Source organism: Spinacia oleracea, chromosome 6 (assembly GCF_020520425.1).
Source record: "Spinacia oleracea cultivar Varoflay chromosome 6, BTI_SOV_V1, whole genome shotgun sequence".
Lineage (NCBI taxonomy): Eukaryota > Viridiplantae > Streptophyta > Magnoliopsida > Caryophyllales > Amaranthaceae > Spinacia > Spinacia oleracea.
Genome location: NC_079492.1, coordinates 96800790 through 96820063, shown reverse-complemented (window position 1 = coordinate 96820063; position 19274 = coordinate 96800790). Strand labels below are relative to the sequence as shown.

At 35.9% G+C, this 19274-nt stretch overlaps 1 protein-coding gene across 1 annotated transcript; it reads left to right on the top strand.

Moving 5' to 3' along the window:
• The first annotated feature begins 6276 nt into the window (after window positions 1-6276).
• LOC110793209 (phospholipase D delta) lies at window positions 6277-17620 on the top strand. Its single transcript, XM_021998069.2, has 10 exons — window positions 6277-7350; window positions 8875-8991; window positions 10068-10262; window positions 10586-10888; window positions 11004-11072; window positions 11543-11690; window positions 11857-12005; window positions 12283-12444; window positions 14137-14337; window positions 17052-17620. Exons 1-10 carry the CDS (start codon window positions 6427-6429, stop codon window positions 17346-17348), a joined length of 2565 nt encoding a protein of 854 aa, XP_021853761.1. The 5' UTR covers window positions 6277-6426; the 3' UTR covers window positions 17349-17620.
• Window positions 17621-19274: the final 1654 nt, after the last annotated feature.

Below are 19274 nucleotides of genomic sequence, written 5' to 3'. Positions count from 1 at the left end.
AGGAATCATGCCACCAAGTAAGGACACATCTTGGTGGAACGAAGTTGTGCAACAAGCTATAAAGAGCAAACGAGAATGCTATAAAGAGTTGGGAAAATGTAGAAGTGATGAGAACTACGAGAAGTACAAGGAGGCTAAAAGGGAAGCAAAGAAGGCCGTAAGAGAGGCTAGAGCAAAGGTGAATCAGGATCTTTACGCAAGATTGGATACAAAGGAAGGTGAAAAAGACATCTATAGACTTGCTCGAATGAGAGATAGAAATACGCGAGACATCGGGAGGATTAAATGTGCGAAAGATGTTGATCAAAAAGTTTTGGTGGGAGATAAGGAAAGCAAGGATAGATGGAGGTTCTACTTTGATAGCTTGTTCAACGGGGATCAAGGGCGCGATATTGGGGATACAAATATACCTAGGGATATGGTTAACCTAGACTTTATGCGAAGAATTCAAAAGAGAGAAGTCGAAATGGCACTGAAAAAGATGGGATGCAAGAGGGCAGTGGGGCCCGATGGTATACCTATCGAAGTCTGGAGATGCTTGGGAGAGAGAGGGGTTGTATGGTTATCCTTTGTTTGAAAAATGAAAGTGATATTTGGATCCATGATCAGGATACTCTGAAGTCTATGGCTAGGAACTATTTTATAGGAATTTTTTCTTCAACTCACTCCTTTAGCAGCCTAGCTAAAAACCAAGATCATAGTAAAGAAATCACTGAATATGAAACCTCTAGTTTAACTAGCAGCCCTTCCATTGATGAGGTCAAGAACATTCTTTTCCAAATGAGCCATATTAAGAGTCCCTGGTCCTGATGGTATTCAACCCCTTTTATTCCAGAAATTATGGAATTTCCTAGGTGGGAGTATTACTTATTTCATCAAAAAATGTTTTGATTCATCCTCTATTCCTACCACTATTAATAACTCTTACCTTTGTTTTATTCCTGAAGTGGAGGTTCCGGAATCAATGAAAGATTTTAGGTCGATTGGTTTGTACAAACTCCATATACAAACTAATCACTAAGATTATCTCCTCTAGGCTTAAACCACTAATGCCTAATATTATCATCCCCGTTCAGCCTAGTTTTGCAATAAACAGGACTATCGATGAGAATGTTATGATCATTAAAGAAATGGCTCATATTTTTAATAAGGCTTCCAAAAAATTGAACTTAATGGCACTTAAAATAGATTTATCGAAAGCCTTTGATAGCCTAGAATGGAGTTTCATCCATGAAACCCTAATAATATACAACATACCCATTACTTTGGTTAACCTAATAATGAATTGCATCACTACCTCTTCTATTTCAGTCCTTTGGAATGGCCAGATTACTGATCAATTCCTTCCCTCTAGGGGCATTAGACATGGTGATCCTCTATCCTCTTTTATCTTTAGCTTGAACGTCTTTCCCAAATGATTGAAAATAAAGTTAATATGAAACTTTGGAAACCTTTGAAAATCTCAAAGGATGTTTCAATTTCTCACCTCTTCTATGCTGATGATGTCTTTCTATTTGGAAAAGTCATTATCCTAAATATTGATATCATGAAGGAAACCCTAGAAGACTTTAGAAAAATGTCTGGTCTTCAAGTTAATTTTTCTAAGTCCTCTATTAAATTCCCAAAAAAATGGATTTTAATGTCAGAAACTCCATCAAACTCTCATGTGACTTGACTGACTCTAATTCCTTTTGAAAATACTTCGGTAATAATATCTCCCCTTTGAAATTAAAGAAAGATGATTTCTATAACCTTTTAGATAAAACTACTAACAAAAGAAGAGGATGGCAAGCAAAACTTCTTAATATGGCAGGAAGATGTACTATGATCAAAGCAGCCCTCAATGCATACCCCCTCTATGCCATGCAAACTTGTATTCTCCCAGTTACTGCATGTTACCAATGAGTTAGAGTCCAAATGTAAGAAATTTATGTGGAATAGGGTGGATAGATCTAGATATATCCCTCGTACCAATTGGGATAGAATTTGTGACCCTATAAATAAAGGTGGCCTTAAATCCGTAACTTAAAAAGATGGAATCTTGCTTTCATGGCTAAGATGGGATGGAAAATTTTAACTCAACCTGATAAACTTTGGGTTCGAATCCTCAAATCTAGATATTTAAAATATTCAACTTTCATAGACTGCAACCCTACCATTTTTTCATCATCTCTGTGGAAAGACATTTTGAAAGGTCGAGATATTATCAAAAAAGGAATGATCATCAGATATTTAAAATTAATGCCCCTTACAAATATAAAATGCTTTTATGGAATCACTCCATCTTGCCTGTTGCTGAAATCTTAGCTAGGAAAGTTCTTGGCCTTAATCCAGTTTGTGTTAGGTGCTATGATTCTATTGAAAACCATCTTCATCTTTTTAGAGACTGCCATAGTACTTAAGTTTTCTAGTCAATGATTTCCCAATACCATGGACATTGTTTTAACTTGGAATACAACCTTTTTTATTCTAAAAAATGGGAAGAATGGATTATCTATAACCTGTCAGGTTCCACTCAATGGAATGTCATCTTCTGCATTGCTATTTGGCATATTTGTTCTTATAGGAAAAAGCTGTTTTCGATGCTAAAATGGGAAATGCTTGTTCTTTTTGCAATAAATTTGTGGTTGATTATAAATACACTAATAAGTTGATACAAATGGATAAAGGGAAAGCAGTGGCTTCTTCCTCTAACTTGATGGCTGATCAACCAAGGACTTGGGCACCTCCACAGAGCAACTTCTTCAAACTGAACACTGATGGTTCTTGGATCTCCATCAACAATGTTGGTGGTGGTGGTGTCATCGGCTGTGAAAAAGGAAAGTGGGAGATTGAATTCTCTCTTAAGTTCAAGACTATTGGTTCAGCTTCTGCATAACTCTTGGCTATTAAGGAAGCACTTCTTGTTAGGTTATGATACATATGAACAACATAAATCATGCGGAAAAACATATATGCCAGGAATCATATTAATTGCACATAATCATATAATTAGTCTAGGATGCATACACTTTGTAGCGTGCCCTCCCTAGCTGCGCCCGAACCGAACAAGAACAAGTCTTTAGGACTCCAAGTGTCGTCCCTCCATAGAAAGTCCATAGTACGTACGTCCGGATCCACCTCAAGATTGACCAACTAGAATCGCCCTTAAGGTACTTAGAATTTTCGGCTAATATGGGCAGTATTATGACTGAAATTTGCTCTCAAAATGTCACTCTGAATACTTGAAAAAACTCGTCCATAAATTGTGAACCTAGGCACATATTTATAGGGCTATGGAAAGGGATTTAGAATCCTATTAGGATCCTAATTAGTTTAATTAGAATTTCATTAAAACTCTTTTAAACTAATTCTATCTATTAGGATTATGAATTAATCATAGAACGAATTCCATTAGCTTTAGGATTTGTATCGGACACAAACGTTGCACGACCACGAGCATGCCGCACAGCCCGCGCAAGCCTTGCGGCCCACACGAGCAGGCGCAGCTCGCAGCCCACTTAAGCGCACGCGCCTTGGCCTTGCTGGGCTTGGCCTTGCGCTGGGCCTGACGTGGCCTTGACAACGTTGTGTTGGGCGCTTGGCTTGCTGGATGCGGGCCTGGCTTCGTGTTGGGCCTTCGTCTAGCAAGTCTCGTCCGATGCTAATTCGTACGATGCGCTTCCGATTAATTTCCCGATTCCGGAATTCATTTCCGATACGAACAATATTTAACATTTCCGATTCCGGAATTAATTTCCGTTTCGAACAAATATTTAATATTTCGTTTTCGGAATTATTTTCCGATTCCAATAATATTTCCGATTCCGACAATATTTCCGTTTCCGGGAATATTTCAGATTTCGGCAATATTTCCATTTCCGATAATATTTTCCGATACGTACCATGTTTCCGTTTCCGGCAACATCTACGACTTGGATAATATTTATATTTCCGATACGATCCATATTTTCGTTTCCGGCAATATCATCGTTTCCGGAGTATTCATTGTTTGCCTTTGACGATCTTAGCTCCCACTGAAACCAAGATCTGTTGATTCCGAATATCCATAGACGAAGTATTTAATGCCATTAAATACTTGATCCGTTTACGTACTATTTGTGTGACCCTACGGGTTCAGTCAAGAGTAAGATGTGGATTAATATCATTAATTCCACTTGAACTGAATCGGCCTCTAGCTAGGCATTCAGCTCACTTGATCTCACTGAATTATTAACTTGTTAATTAATACTGAACCGCATTTATTAGACTTAACATTAAATGCATACTTGGACCAAGGGCATTATTTCCTTCACTTCTCATTGTATGGGGATGGAAAATCACAAATCTGGAACTCGAAACTGAGCTCAAGAACTCAAGAAGATGTTGAACAAACCACAAGATTGTCATGATCACCAGTTAGTTGCAGTTATTGTGGATGTGGATGCCTTACTTAAGAGCAATTGGAATGTGTCCATTCTCCATGTTAAGCATGAAATAAATGGTGTAGCTCATGGACTTGCTGATATTGGACGAACTATGAATGGAGAACGTACCTATCATTTTCAGCCACCGAAGAATGTATTGCAGACCTATCTACAGGAGATCCCATCTACGGTTGATGCATAACTCCCCCTTCGTCACCTCGATTATGAACTCAGCTGTATTTTGTTGTAAGATATCTAACCTAGCTTTTGCGGCAAGAAACAATCTAAGTAGGTTATCCGTAATCAATGGACCGTGGTTCTGTATTATAGGAAGCCATTTGATCTTTTGCGTCACTCGTATTCTCAGCTATGATTAGAATTGGAAGAATTGGCCTGACTGATTCCATAGCTGCTCTTTTGCTTGTACTGCTAAAAACTATAGGTTCCTTTGGAACCCCTTTAACTTTATGTAATATACTAGTATGTGCCCGTGCAAATGCACGGGATAACTAAATTTATAATCTTGCTAAATCAATACTCTGTATAATAACTAACAATGTTTATAGAGAATCAACATCACAATGGACATGAATACTCCGTATAATGTTTGGATAAACATAAAAACCAAATTAAAAAAAATTAATTAACAGCAATACGGAACATTCCTAGAAAATCATGATGGCCTTTGCAAATAAAAACTTCGAAAATGATTATGTGGTTAATTTTAATTTGCGGATGCACTATCGTAATAATAAAGTTTTTTTTAATCTTATCTTATTCAAGTTATTCTTCTCATCTAATTCAAAGGATTGTCGTGAGTTGGCACCCACATTTCTTCATTTTCTTCTTGTAAAACACGTAGAATAAAAGTAAATGAATTCATGTGATGCTTACGCAAATATTTTATTGATATGCTTCATAATTTTTAGTCTTTATAAACTTGAGTTTTTACAATCCTCCAAACTTATTAAATCTAAAAATTATAATTTTTACCAAAGGATTCTTATACTACGTATATTTTTATTCCATATTACGGGAATGGTTTACCCTAAATTTAATTGTCAAATATTAAAATTCAATCTATGTTATGTTTCTTTAATTGTGTGGTTTTGATGGACATTGTCATTTGTTGGAGATTGAACCGGACATTTTAGTAGATAACTTTATTGAGTATTTTCAAGATTCTAACTAAACCAATTTTCTCATTTAAAATCTCTATTTATTAGAATTTTAGTATCTATAATGGAGATTGAATTTATATTATTTAATTTCTTCCCTACTCTGTATAGTGTGTATAATTTCTTATGTACTTGTTCTTTTTACTTTTTAAGTGTGTTATATACGTATTACTTATTTTAGGTTTATTTTTGAAATTATATTATTTCTTCCTATTGTTTATTTTTTATGCTTATTTCGGAAAATTTGATTTTTATTAAGTTAGATTGCAATTATTTAAGATATGTAAGTTTGATTAATTGAGTACTATTAAATATGTATTTAAATTTCCTTTTTATTTTTTTTCCTTGCTTGATTGATGCGGGATAATTAATTGCCTTTTGAGTGAGCATGATGTGGCATAGCTAAGAGGAGAGTATTTAGCGTTTTGTAACCTCTCGTTACCCACCACTCCGCTTTAATAATATAAACTAACTTTTTGGTTCGGACGAAATCCTGAATTATTACATTAATACTTTTATAATTACTTATAGTATTATTTTTTCTGTAATGATAACACGAAACATGTAATAGCTCAGTGGTGAAAAACATTTTTTAAAAATTACATAGAGCGAGAGCGCCGCGAGTAAAAGGAAAAAAAAAACAATAAATGGATACGTCCGCTTTCCAAGTAGTACTTCATTAGTTCATTTTCAACTCTACTTCCATCGACATTGACACTTTTACAGTTTCCCGTTTTCCTCTTTTGTCACCACGTTCTCTCATTCCAAACTCAACCGCCTACCAACCTCCTTATACTTTCGCTCTCTTTCTCTCTCCTCCGACCTCCACAAACCACTCAACAATGGCGGAAGAGCCGGACAAAACTGTCTACCTTCATGGAAACCTTGACCTCAAAATCCATGAAGCTCGCCATTTACCCAATATGGACCTCACCTCCGAACGCCTCCGTCTCTGCTTCACCGCCTGCAACACCTGCTCTGCCACCCACAAATCCGACGACGAACTCCCTTCCAAAGATAAATCCAAACACCACCACGGCCGCCGTCCTAAAATCATTACCAGCGACCCATACGTCGCTGTTGTAGTTCCACAAGCCACAATCGCCCGTACTCGCGTCCTCAAGAACTCCCCAGACCCTCACTGGGGAGAACACTTCCTCATCCCTTTAGCTCACCCAGTAATCAACATCGATTTCCAAGTCAAAGACGACGACGTTTTTGGCGCGCAAATCATTGGCGTTTTCTCTCTCCCCGCATCCACCGTCATCTCCGGCGAACTCATCACCGGTTGGTTCCCCATTCTATCTCCTTCCACCGGAAAACCCCCCAAACCTGATACCGCCATCCGGATCGAGGTCCAATTCACCCCTTGTGAGCGAATCCCAGATCTCAGTGTCACGAAAAATGGAGTGAAATCGACATACTATCCGCTTCGAAAGGGTAGCTCGGTTAAACTATATCAGGATTCTCATGGGAAACCTGATTACTTGCCGGAGATAAAACTAGACGGCGGCGAAGTTTACCAACAGGGAACTTGTTGGGAGGATATATGCTATGCAATATCTGAAGCACATCATATGATATATATAGTTGGTTGGTCAATTTTTCACAAGGTAAAGTTAGTAAGAGAACCTACTAAGCCATTGCCGAGAGGAGGTGATCTTACACTTGGGGACTTGTTGAAGTATAAATCTGAAGAAGGTGTTAGGGTTTTGTTGCTTGTTTGGGATGATAAAACTTCTCATAACAAGTACTTCATCAAAACGGTATAATTCCTTTAATCAAAATATAATTCTTGATGATTTGTAATGGTGTTTTCTTTTTCAGGGTTTTGTGTTATGGTGTTTGATTTTGCACTTTTTGTGTGGTGATTTAATATGAGAGTAAGTATGTAAATTATCTTACAGTGGTTGATATGTGATGTGTTGGTAAAAACTAAAAAGTAATTGGAATCTTCTGAATCTGCGTGCCGGAAGAGTGTTTACTATAAAGTATAAACCTGGGTGTACCATTTTTGAAAAAGCCAAATTGGGTAGTGGGAGCTGATATGTTAAAAATTGGGAGTAAAAGGTTAAGTCTAGTAATCTAGTTGACTTTGTTAAACTTCAATGTGTAAAAGTTTGAAGAATTTGTTTTTTAATGGATGATGAACTTTAATTTGGAATTAAGTGAGTGTTGGGAATTAAGTCTTTCTGATGAGAAATGGTGAAATGGAATGATGCTGGGAGCCTAGGAGGAGAAAATTGTTGCTCCAAGGAGATTAGGAAGCTTAAATAACAACGCCCAAGTTTTAGTAATTACAACTTGTAAATAGATTCGAACTTTGGGGTTGTAATAAGTTTGAGGAATTTACTAGATGGGTGATAATGTAATACGGTACTACTAAAGTAGCTTGTTTGAGGGACTGACTAGATGAGTGATGTACAAGGATGACGTACATGAATGGTATTACTCTATATACTGAGAAATGGTATTACTCTGTGTACTGAGAAATGGTAATATGAAATAATAGGCACGGGGGAGGTGATGGGTAGATTTTTTTGGATGCAAGGAGAGATTGCCGTGTTTGTGGCGGTGTTGCAGGATGTTTGTTTAAGTGGAAGATGATCCATGTTAATTAGTTTAATTTTGATCTTGGACTTGTCTTAACTAAACAAAGTTTCACTTTTTTCTGCTATTGGAATGGATTAAATTATATTCTATTGTCCTCCTTTGTTTGATTCCTTTTCCTTTCAAAATCAAAGAATATAACCTTGAAATAAACCTGTCATATTCAAGTGAAGGTTGGATCCATGTTAATTAATGTAGGGAGTTGTCAAAGAAAATATTTCGCTTTTTTGGCTATTGGAATGGATTAAATTATATTCTTTTGTTCTCTTTCACTTGATTACATTACTTTCTAGAAAACAATTGGGGAGCGTAATGTTTTTCAACAGAACCTTTCATATTCAAGTGATGTGTTATCATATGGACAAATCTTTGGTTTTTTTTTTTTTGGAGTGGTCAATTCTAGAGTAGAAAATATTTTAGTGAATCACTGTTGTGCTGCTCTTCTAATCTAAGCAGACCAGGCAAAAGGAAGAGTATATATATATATATATATACATATATATATATATATATATATATATATATATATATATATATATTGTACCACCTGAGATTATAATGAAGTAGTTGTAACTTGTAAGAAGGATAACTTGTGCTGATTGTTCGTTTGGAGAACATGGAGATTGCAAAGCAATATTTTGACAATCCGTCTGTTTTTTGACATGTGTTGCTGGGTGTAGGAAGGGGTTATGGGAACACACGATGAGGAAACACGGAAGTTTTTCAAACATTCTTCAGTTATGTGCGTTTTATCACCTCGTTATGGCAGCAGTAAACTTAGCTACTTCAAGCAACAGGTACTCTATGTCTTTGTGAATGTGGATAAATATTTGATTACTTTGTTCAATTTGATTTCATCTTCTTTTTTTCCGTCATATATATGGTAAAAAAGCTAAAGGTCCTTGGTATAGGACTATAGGCCCAACCTAATGTTATATTTTTTTGGATTTAATGATGTTTTATTTTTCTGGATCTAATGATGCTTTGATTTTATCCTTGGCTTTACGACCCTAATGAGATTTAGTCTTTCCTCGACTTTTCATTTTTAGTTTTCCTTTCTTAAAAAATTTCATTCTCTTCACTCGCAGTATTCTTGAGAAGATGGGTGGTTGAGTATCATACTCTGTCTTCGGCAGGGCTGAACATCTCTATAACTGACCAGAATGTATGCTAAGAACACTTGGAAGGATGTTTTTCTCTCATATGTCTGTGGTCTTTTACCCATATAGAAGTTTTTGGCCTTTTTGGTATGTTTCTTGAGCAATAATTTTATAGTTGCAGCTGCTTCGAATGACCTGTGGACATAGCCAAGTATCATTTCACAGTTTGTAGTGAAGCATAGGTCTTCATTAGATCTGTAACTTGAAGTTTGAACTAGCGTATTCACTTTCTGTTAAAACAGAGTTGACTACTGTGCTGCCGTTGTGGAGTAAATATACCCCTAGGCCCTAGCTGGCAAGTTAATGAGTATGCTTCTAATTTGACTAATACAGATAATTCCTATGATACATTCTTTTCAGCTCTGGAAAATCCTGTACTAGAATTAGTAGATTAACGTGGATCCTGATTTACTTCTCTATGTTGACAACATGAGGAACTCCATGACGTGGCTCTCTTGTGAGTTTGCTGTCTGAAGCTGCATTTATGTTTAAGTTCTTTTTTTGTGACTTTGCATCCATAGCTGCCAATTTGATATTTTTGTATGGTAGTCAGATAAAAAAAGAAATTTGAACACATGTTTCAAGGCGGCTTCAGTGCCTGTCCATTTCCTATCTGTCAACATTTTTTTGGTATCTGCTAGCTTTTGTCATCTTCCCATTATTAAAACTTCTGTGAACTTCTTCCTAATGTGTATTTTGTGATATCTCTGCAGGTTATTGGAACCATGTTCACACATCATCAGAAATGTGTTCTTGTAGATACACAGGCATATGGTAACAACAGAAAGATTACTGCCTTCTTAGGAGGATTAGATCTGTGTGATGGACGCTATGACACACCCGAGCATAGACTATTCCATGATCTTGACACAGTATTCAAGGATGATTTTCATAACCCCACATTTCCTGTGAGTATATCTGTTTTATTTTACATGGGCATGATCCCACTTTCACTTTTTGCTGGGATATGATTTGGTTATTCCCCTGATGTTACTTTTCTCATTGTAATGTTCCACTTTAGAATATTATTACTGTAGCTGTTTTATTAGATATCCAACTTGGTTCACTGCTTCTGTATGTGTATGTCTGTTTGGTCTGTATTAGCAAATTTGACATTTATACTTGTTATTATGTCATCTGTACAAGTTTGCAATATGCTTTATTACTCCGTATGAATTTACTGAATAGATTTTGGCTTTCTTTTTTATTTTTGGGTTTCTGGAATTCCTAGGCCGGGACAAAAGCTCCAAGACAGCCATGGCATGACTTGCATTGCAGAGTTGACGGTCCTGCTGCGTATGATGTCCTCATAAATTTTGAGCAGAGATGGAAAAAGGCAACAAAATTTAGGGAGTTTGGACTACGGAAAAAAATAGCTCGTTGGCATGATGATGCTTTAATAAAGATAGATCGTATCTCTTGGATACTTAGTCCTCAGCGTGTAGCTGAAGATGATGCTGTCACTGTAGTTCCAGAAGATGATCCTGCTCTGTGGGTTTCAAAGGAAGGGCATCGAGAAAATTGGCATGTTCAGGTAATACTGGCTACAAATTAGCCTGATTTCTTTTTTCCCTTTCTCTTCGAGTCGAGTTCCTGACTGTTGTTACTTTCGACTGAGTTGTTGTCGGCTTGTTTGTGTTTATTTACAGATATTCCGTTCTATTGACTCGGGATCACTGAGGGGATTCCCAAAAAATGTCGCTCTTGCCAAAGCTCAGGTTAACATCTTTATAGCCCTCTGTTGATCTTTTTAATCTCCAGGGTCTTGATCAATGTACCTAGACTGTCATCAAATATTGTGATGGAAATCTTGGGTTTTCCAATATTATTTTCAACTTTAGTCTTACAACTCTTACCCCTTTACCATGGTAGTCATGAGCATTCATCATTATCATTATCATTATCATTACCCCATTGCCTCAAAGAGGCTCCCGCAAAAAGCGGGGTAAGGGGGGGGGGGGGGGGGTCGGATGTAACCATGGTAGTCATGAGCAACAAAAAGAAAAAATATTGTAACCATGGGAAGTGAATCTGATAGGAAAGTTGGTTGCAGGTACAGTTGTCAGATCTTCCAACAATTTTAAACATTTACTTTCTTTTAAGTTAATATTGTAATAGTGTTGTGGCTTGATGAATTACTGTCCATTTTGTTAGACTGCTCACGTGTTGGTAACGTCATCTTTTGCAGAATCTTGAGTGTGCAAAGAATTTGGTGATAGATAAAAGCATACAAACAGCATATATCCAGGCAATCAGATCTGCACAGCGTTTTATATACATTGAAAATCAATATTTTATTGGATCGTCGTATGCATGGCCTTCATATAAAAACGCAGGTCAGGCGGACACTGTTGTTATTCTTTGGAGTTCATTACAACTTTACAAGAACATTTACTCTAGAGTCTAGATAAATCCTGTAATTAATCTTATGGGTATTTTACTTTTCTTTAAGCTGTTACACTCAGAAGTTTACTGATAGTCCTCATCTAATGTTATAATTAGGAGCCGATAATCTGATCCCCATGGAGTTGGCTTTAAAAATTGTCAGTAAAATTAGAGCCAAGGAAAGATTTGCTGTGTATATCGTCATACCAATGTGGCCAGAAGGTGATCCAAAGTCTGCTGCCGTGCAAGAAATTCTTTATTGGCAGGTTAGTTGGAATTGCAAAGCTTTTATTCATCTCTATGCACTCTGTAACCATTTCCCTGGAATATAGTTGGATTTTTTAGTTTATGATTTTGTTTATCATGTGGCCTTTTGAAATTAGGATCCAGGAAGATGCATCTTTTATGGTTCCATCCTGCTTGTCAAATTCACTTATCTGATTAAGATAAAATCATTTCTTGACTTATATCTAGGAAGACAAAAATATGGCCGGCCTTTTGTGGTGAAGTTATGTTAAATTTTATATGTTTGGTTCCTCACAGGGGCAGACGATGCAAATGATGTATGAAGTTGTTGCTCGTGAACTGAAAACAATGCAGCCTACAGATTTAAATCTTCAGGATTATCTTAATTTCTATTGTCTTGGTAATCGGGAAGAAGTTCCTGAAGAGTCTCTGAAGGAAGCGAATGAATCTAGTGCCAAGGTGGTTGGTTGTTCTTCTCTACCTTGTTTACTAGTCCTTGAATATAGTGTTTTGACTGTTTTATTAAATTGTAGCAAAAGTTGAAAATAAATGGGGATAATTTTTGCTTTTGAAAAGAAATTTTGTACTTACTCTGTTTTCTTTTAGTTGTGCCATTTTGACTCGACACATTTGTGAACACACAACTTTGACCATTAATATCTTTAATGGCCTATTGTTATAAATTCTACTCCCTCCGTATCTATTCAAGGGATACACTTGCCTTTTCCGGCCATATTTATTTAAGAGATACACTTGCCATTTTTAGTAACTTATCAACCCCACCATCTAATTAAATAATACATCTAATTTACCCTATTACCCACCATCCTATTAAACAAATAATTTCATAAACTTACCCCACCTCCCACCCCACCAAAATGACATGGTACTCACTTGTTTACTTATTAAAATATTTACCCAACCCCACTTGCTTTATTATTTTATTTCATTCAATTCTTCTTTTTAATACCCGTTCCCGACCAAGTGTATCTCTTAAATAAATACGGAGGGAGTATAAAGTTATATTGAAAATATACATTGAGACGAATCTAACAAGACCAAACATGATGTTTTTCATTATGCATACATGACAAACATAGGTCAAAGTAGTAACGTGAATAATACCAAAAGTCAATATAGCACAACTAAGAAAAAACCGAGCAAATATTTATGTTGTTGGTTCTCAAGCTTCTTGTAGGGATAGGAGGTTCACAAACCTTATTATATGAGCTTTAAGAATAGGATTTATTTGCAGAAATCTTTTGGTGCCGTTGTGTCAAGCGTCTTTTGAAGTATATGAGCTTATTTTGTATCAACTTAACCTTTTATAACATTTATGAAAGATTCATCTTCTGTATGCACTATAGAACTAAGGTCACACAAAAAGTCAACGTTACTTTTCCGTACGCTTTCTACCTTTGATCTACAATACATAGCTAATTATTTACGGCGGTGGCACTTAAATTTAATAAAGACAAATAATGTTCAGTCTTTTTTTTGGTTTTGTGAAGGTCTGTAATTCAACTCTGTTTATGTTTGGACAAGAAATCTGTTTTACGTTTTTCGGTTACCTTAGGATAGTGGTGCATCATTGTCACTCATAAAGTTTGCTCGCCTGCTGTCTGCACATGTACCGATGTACGGAAGCACCCTGTATCTGAAAAGTTTCTGATGTTATGCTTGATTTCAAGCGTACTGTGGTGCCTCTTTTAGATTTGTACTTCTTTCGTATAGAAATAGTTGCACCATTTTCCTCTGGGAAATATTATAATAGTTGCATTATTTCTTATTTTGGTAAGTCTTTTATGACAAAAGACCATATTGCCTATAAGTGACGGTGATGATTCCCACAAGTAATTTTTTTGGTTAAATATTCCCACAGGCCACAAGTTGGCAGGGATGGTGTTTGATGGTAAAGGGTACAGTTATCTTGCATACATTCTCCCTTCACTTTCTTAAAATATGTGCCATTTAGGAATGATGCAACTATTTCTAACCAGGAGAAGTATTTTCTGGTTATTAGCCTGTTGCAGGCCTATGAAGTACATGCTTCCTTTCTTATTACATTGCTATTGTTTGCTTAGAAGCCAAGTGCTGATGATGGGCATGATGAAGCTGAATATGTGGCGTCTAACAAAATTATTCTATCAGGTTTCAGATTCATACAAGTACGGAAGATTTATGATTTATGTGCACGCAAAGGGAATGATTGTTGACGATGAATATGTTATAATGGGATCTGCTAACATCAACCAAAGATCCTTAGCTGGTACTAAAGATACAGAGATTGCTATGGGTGCTTATCAACCCCATCACACTTGGGCTAACAAGAACAGAAATCCCAGAGGCCAGGTACGCTTGCAGTGTTGCATATCCTTATTGTGCTTCCTTTTTCTGTAAAAGCTTTTCCTCCTCTTTATGAATGGCGGAGGATGGGGCCACGGGATATTGCTCAACCAAGTACACAATGAGCATTTGATCTATTTTGTCCTAAACTCTATCCTGTTTATTCCCATCACCTGGTCGTCTGCTCAGCACTGTGAAAATTAACCCATGTTATTATGTACTAGAGTTGTATTGCAAGAAATGCATGTAACGTTATTATTATATTAAACTAGTTTTAATCCCGAGCGAGGTACGGGTTTCTTAATTTAAATTTTGGTTATATTCTGTGTGTAATGTAGAGAGGATAAGAAAATTCAACACATTAGAAGAGGGTCATTTGGAGTGTGTTGAAATTAAAATTGGAATGTGAAACAAATAAAATTAATGCATGTGAAAAGACATAATTTTCACATCTAAGATGAGAAGAGGAACAAATAGGAAAAGAGGAAAATAAGTACTCCCAATGGTTTCTACAAAAGGAGTAAAATATAAATCAAAGGATGACATGTGACATCATTCCATGCGAGATTTCCTGTTTTAAAATATTAGTGTGGATATAAATTTGTTAAAAAAGACCTTAAAAATCAAAATTTGTGACACAACACCTTTTATTTTATTTTTTGTCAGAAAGTATCTATGAGACGGTTTCATTTAACAAATGCACCTTATGACCGGCTTCTGAAAGTCAGTTTACCATGCATTGACCTTACTCTTTCCTTTTATTTTGTCACGTGACTTACACTGATCTCTTCCTTTTCTTTTTCCCTCTCCACAAACTCTATCCTCTGTCTGATCTTATGTTGTTCCTGCCCCCGCTTTCTTTCTCATCTCCTTCCCTTTTCTCACCTAACTGACCCACGGGCCTGCAACAAACTGTCCTTTTCTTTGTTTATTTTACCCTCACACGTCTCTCTCCTCATTTTACCAACATCAACTCATCATCAAATGTTTACTCTACTTCAAACTAAGCAAAAAAATATGCATCCTACATTAAAATGGATTAACTAGTAAGGTTTGCACAATTGCATTTGTACGCTTACACTGTTACATGGCAGTATGGCACTAATTGGATATAATTAGAGAATCAGATGATAGAGTATAAAACTGTATTGGGGCTTCAACTATCAGCTTAAGCTTTTGGTTGATTTGGTCCTTTGGCATGGTATCGGAGCCAGCGTGACACAAAGGTCACAGGTTCAAATCTCACCCACCCCTCTTTTCAGAGTGGAAGAGTGGAATATTTAGTTCTAGGTTTGGGGAGGCCTATGTTGCATTCACACTTCAAGCCCAAAAGGGATTTCATGTGGGGGGGCGTGATAGAGTATAAAACTATCATGGGGTTTCGACCATCGGCTTAAGCTTTGGTGGAGTTGGTCCTTTGGCATCAAAAGTTAATTGTTTTAAAGATAAATTTGAGAACCAAAAGCTAAATGCTTACACAAAAGTTGAGGAAGAGCGGCACACACGGGCTCAAGGAGCTATAGATGTGGGCTGAGACTACTGAAATCAGAGGAAAAACAGGAAGAATGGTGATGAATTAGCGGAACACAATAACTTTGTGAAGCTAACTAATTTGGGAATCAAAGTTTGACTTAAATTTCTTTCTAAATGTCGATCATATGTAGAGTATATATTAACAAGAAAATAAAATAAAATAGGGTTCAACTCTATTGCTTTCTATGTCAATTTGTCTCCCATGTAGGCATCTCATTCATTCATTAATTAATTATTTATTTTTTAATTTCCTTTGTTGTCACTTATATTTACCACATACATTATACATCCTCTCCTTTTACTGCTTCTTCTTGAACCATCACTAAAAAACTAGCGTGATTGAGAGATGGGTAAGGCCTTAGAATTAGAAGCAAGAAAATTATAAGAAAAAGAGGGAATGAAGAAGATGAGAATATCAGGGTTGATAAAGAATAAGAGGGAGTGTGATTCACGCGCCAAGAACAGAAGTTCATAGGTACTATTTTGAATTAAACCTTTGATATGGCAAGTTCTAACTGAAATGTCATAAAAGGGGTTATTTCACAAGATGTGTTTTAAAATGTCTTTTCTGACAATTTCCCTAGTTTATAACTTGATTGTTTTTGAAATACTACTTAAATACGGAGTATCTTAATGATGTATACTTCGTCCGTTTCTTATTAGTTGACACGTTTGGACTTTGGCACTATTCACACAAGTTACTTTGATTTATTTTGTGATTTATACTGGAGAAAAATCAGTCATGTGGGATCTTGTTAGATTCATTTTACTGTATATTTTCCAAATATCAAATTTTTGTATTTTCTGCTTATTGATAATTAAAGATATTAATGTTTCAAATCATGCATTGGTAAAAGTGTCAACTTAAATGAAACGGAGAAAGTACATACATTCCCACTACAAATCCTGCAACCAAGTATAGGCAACCAGGGTGCATACTCCATATTATTTTAGTTTTAGAAATAATTGTTTAGATACTGATTTTGTTTAGCATAGTTTAGCTTCTGAAGGAATTGAAATTCTTAATTGAATACAGCAAAGGGGTAAAAAAGGGATCAATTTTGTTTTTGGCCTGCCACGGTTGGATTTTCTTTAGGCTTACACATGTCCGCTATTTCGATATCTTTAGAGTTGCCTGTGTGCATTTCTGAAGAGCTTACTAAGTTGATGAAACTAATTTGTTGCAGATCTACGGTTATAGAACCTCATTGTGGGCCGAACATGTTGGGATGCTAGATGAATGCTTCAATGAACCGGAAAGTATAGAATGTGTGAGAAAGGTGAATGATATTGCGGAAGATAACTGGAAGAGGTTTACTGCTGAAAGTTTCACATTATTGCAGGGCCACCTTCTTAAGTATCCGTTGCAGGTGGATGCAGATGGTAAAGTAGAATCCTTGCCTGATCAAGATTCTTTCCCTGATCTCGGAGGTAAAATTATTGGTGTTCCTTCCAACACACTCCCTGACGTCCTTACTACATAAACTCTGAGGTTTTGACATCCCTGTAAAACACCAGGGAGATACATAGGACAAACAACAGCAATATAAGTACACTATACCTCTTGCACAGTTTATTCTTTTGTTGTATTTTTCATTTCCTCTATTTTCTTTCTTCTTTCCTTGGCAAGGTTGGTTTGTAGATTGACAACTTGTAAATGCAGCATATCATCCCCGGTCAAATGGTAGATATGCATGCGTATATACTCGGTGGAATGTAATTGTTGAGCATATCATCCCCTTTTACATATATGTAATATGTGAGTCTCTTGTTTGGGAAAATACCAGACCGAGTTATCAAGATCAGAAGAAGGTTCTAGTCATACAGCTGCTTCCAAAATAGAGGAATGATATATATTGATACGAGTTTAACAAGAATCTCATATAACTACAATTTTTCTCACGTATGAATCACAACAGATGATCAAATATCTAATATTGCTACAATTTTTCTTACATATAAATAGTTAATAGTGTAAAATATCAAATTTATACATAGGGAGGGAACAAAGAAAGTATTAAAATTGCAAAATAAAAATAGAAGTATGAAAACTTTTTCTAAAATTTAAATTGATTATGCATGACTTGTGAAAAAAACACTTAAATGCGGTGCGTAGAATGCAAATGAGACAAGTGGGTATTCTGTAAGGTAAAATCTCAACTGTAAGGAATTATAGAGTGCCAGTGAATAAGAAAAACCCTACTCTCTGACAGTAGTAAGTTCTAACTTCTAACCATTATCATTGAGGAATCGGATTATATTTGTATCTGTTCGGATATAGTTGCCACATTGATAGAAAAAAAATACTCCCCCCGTCCCTTAATGTTTGCACCGTTTTGACTAGACACGCTTGCCAATACACAACTTTGATCACTAATATCCTTAATTACATATTATAAAAACTTATAAAAATATTAATATTTTGAAAATATATATTAAGATGAAGCCAATAATATATTATATACTAACATTTGTTTTCATATAATAGAAATAAAATACGGTCAAAGTGAATTACGTGAATAGTTCAAAAAGTCAAAACGGCGGGGTATTAAGGGACAGAGGAGGATCTTTTACCAAACTGACTACTTCTACAATTTTATTTACCAAAATGGCTATTTTTTAATTCTATTTCCCAAACTAGCTATTTTGACTTTGAAGTAAAAATCAATAAACCCGTTTGAGTTTCTTTTTCTTTAGGTTTGAGTTTTTAATAGTGAACCAGTTTGGTTTGAATTATTATTTTTAAATAGTGAACCGATGTGGTTTTCTTAGGGACTCCGACAAGATTTTATATATAAATTTTGGGTTCTTTTTATCTTCTAATATTTAAGTTGACGTCACTGGAGCCTGGCGTTTTTCAATTTTCCCAACTGACTTATTTTTCATGCATATTTAAGACCCAATTATATTTCATTATATTCAATGTTATGTAATTTTGGTTTCAATGAAATAAGAAATCAAAACTCTAAGTATTCCGTACAATATAAGAAATTTTTGATTGAATGTATTTTGTGTCAGATGTTATATTCTACTTCAAATGCCTTAATTTTGTTCCCTTATGTTTGTACTATAGTTTTTTCTAATGTATACTCCCTCCGTCCCTTAATAGTCGCACCGGTTTGACCGGTGCGGAGTTTAAGACATTTGAATTGACTTATTAAATTAATGGGTGTTAGTTGATAGTGGGGTATTTTTTAAATATAGTTAGTGGGAAATATGTAAGGGGTGGGGAGTGGTGAGTGAGGGGTGTGGATTTTTAAATGATTTTTTGTAAGGAGTAGGGGTGTAGGTGGGGTAGTAGGTAAGTGTGAGAAATAATATAATATTGGTAAAGATTTCCATTTATAGAAGCGGTGCAAGTATAAAGGGACGACCCGAAAAGGAAAGCGGTGCGAGTATTAAGGGACGGA

Excerpts from the sequence above, each read along its gene's own strand:
- LOC110793209 (XM_021998069.2), top strand. The coding sequence starts at position 6,427 with ATGGCGGAAGAGCCGGACAAAACTGTCTACCTTCATGGAAACCTTGAC. Across the intron at positions 12,445-14,136 it reads CGAATGAATCTAGTGCCAAG|GTTTCAGATTCATACAAGTA; the intron begins GTGGTTGGTTGT and ends TTATTCTATCAG. Across the intron at positions 14,338-17,051 it reads ACAGAAATCCCAGAGGCCAG|ATCTACGGTTATAGAACCTC; the intron begins GTACGCTTGCAG and ends AATTTGTTGCAG.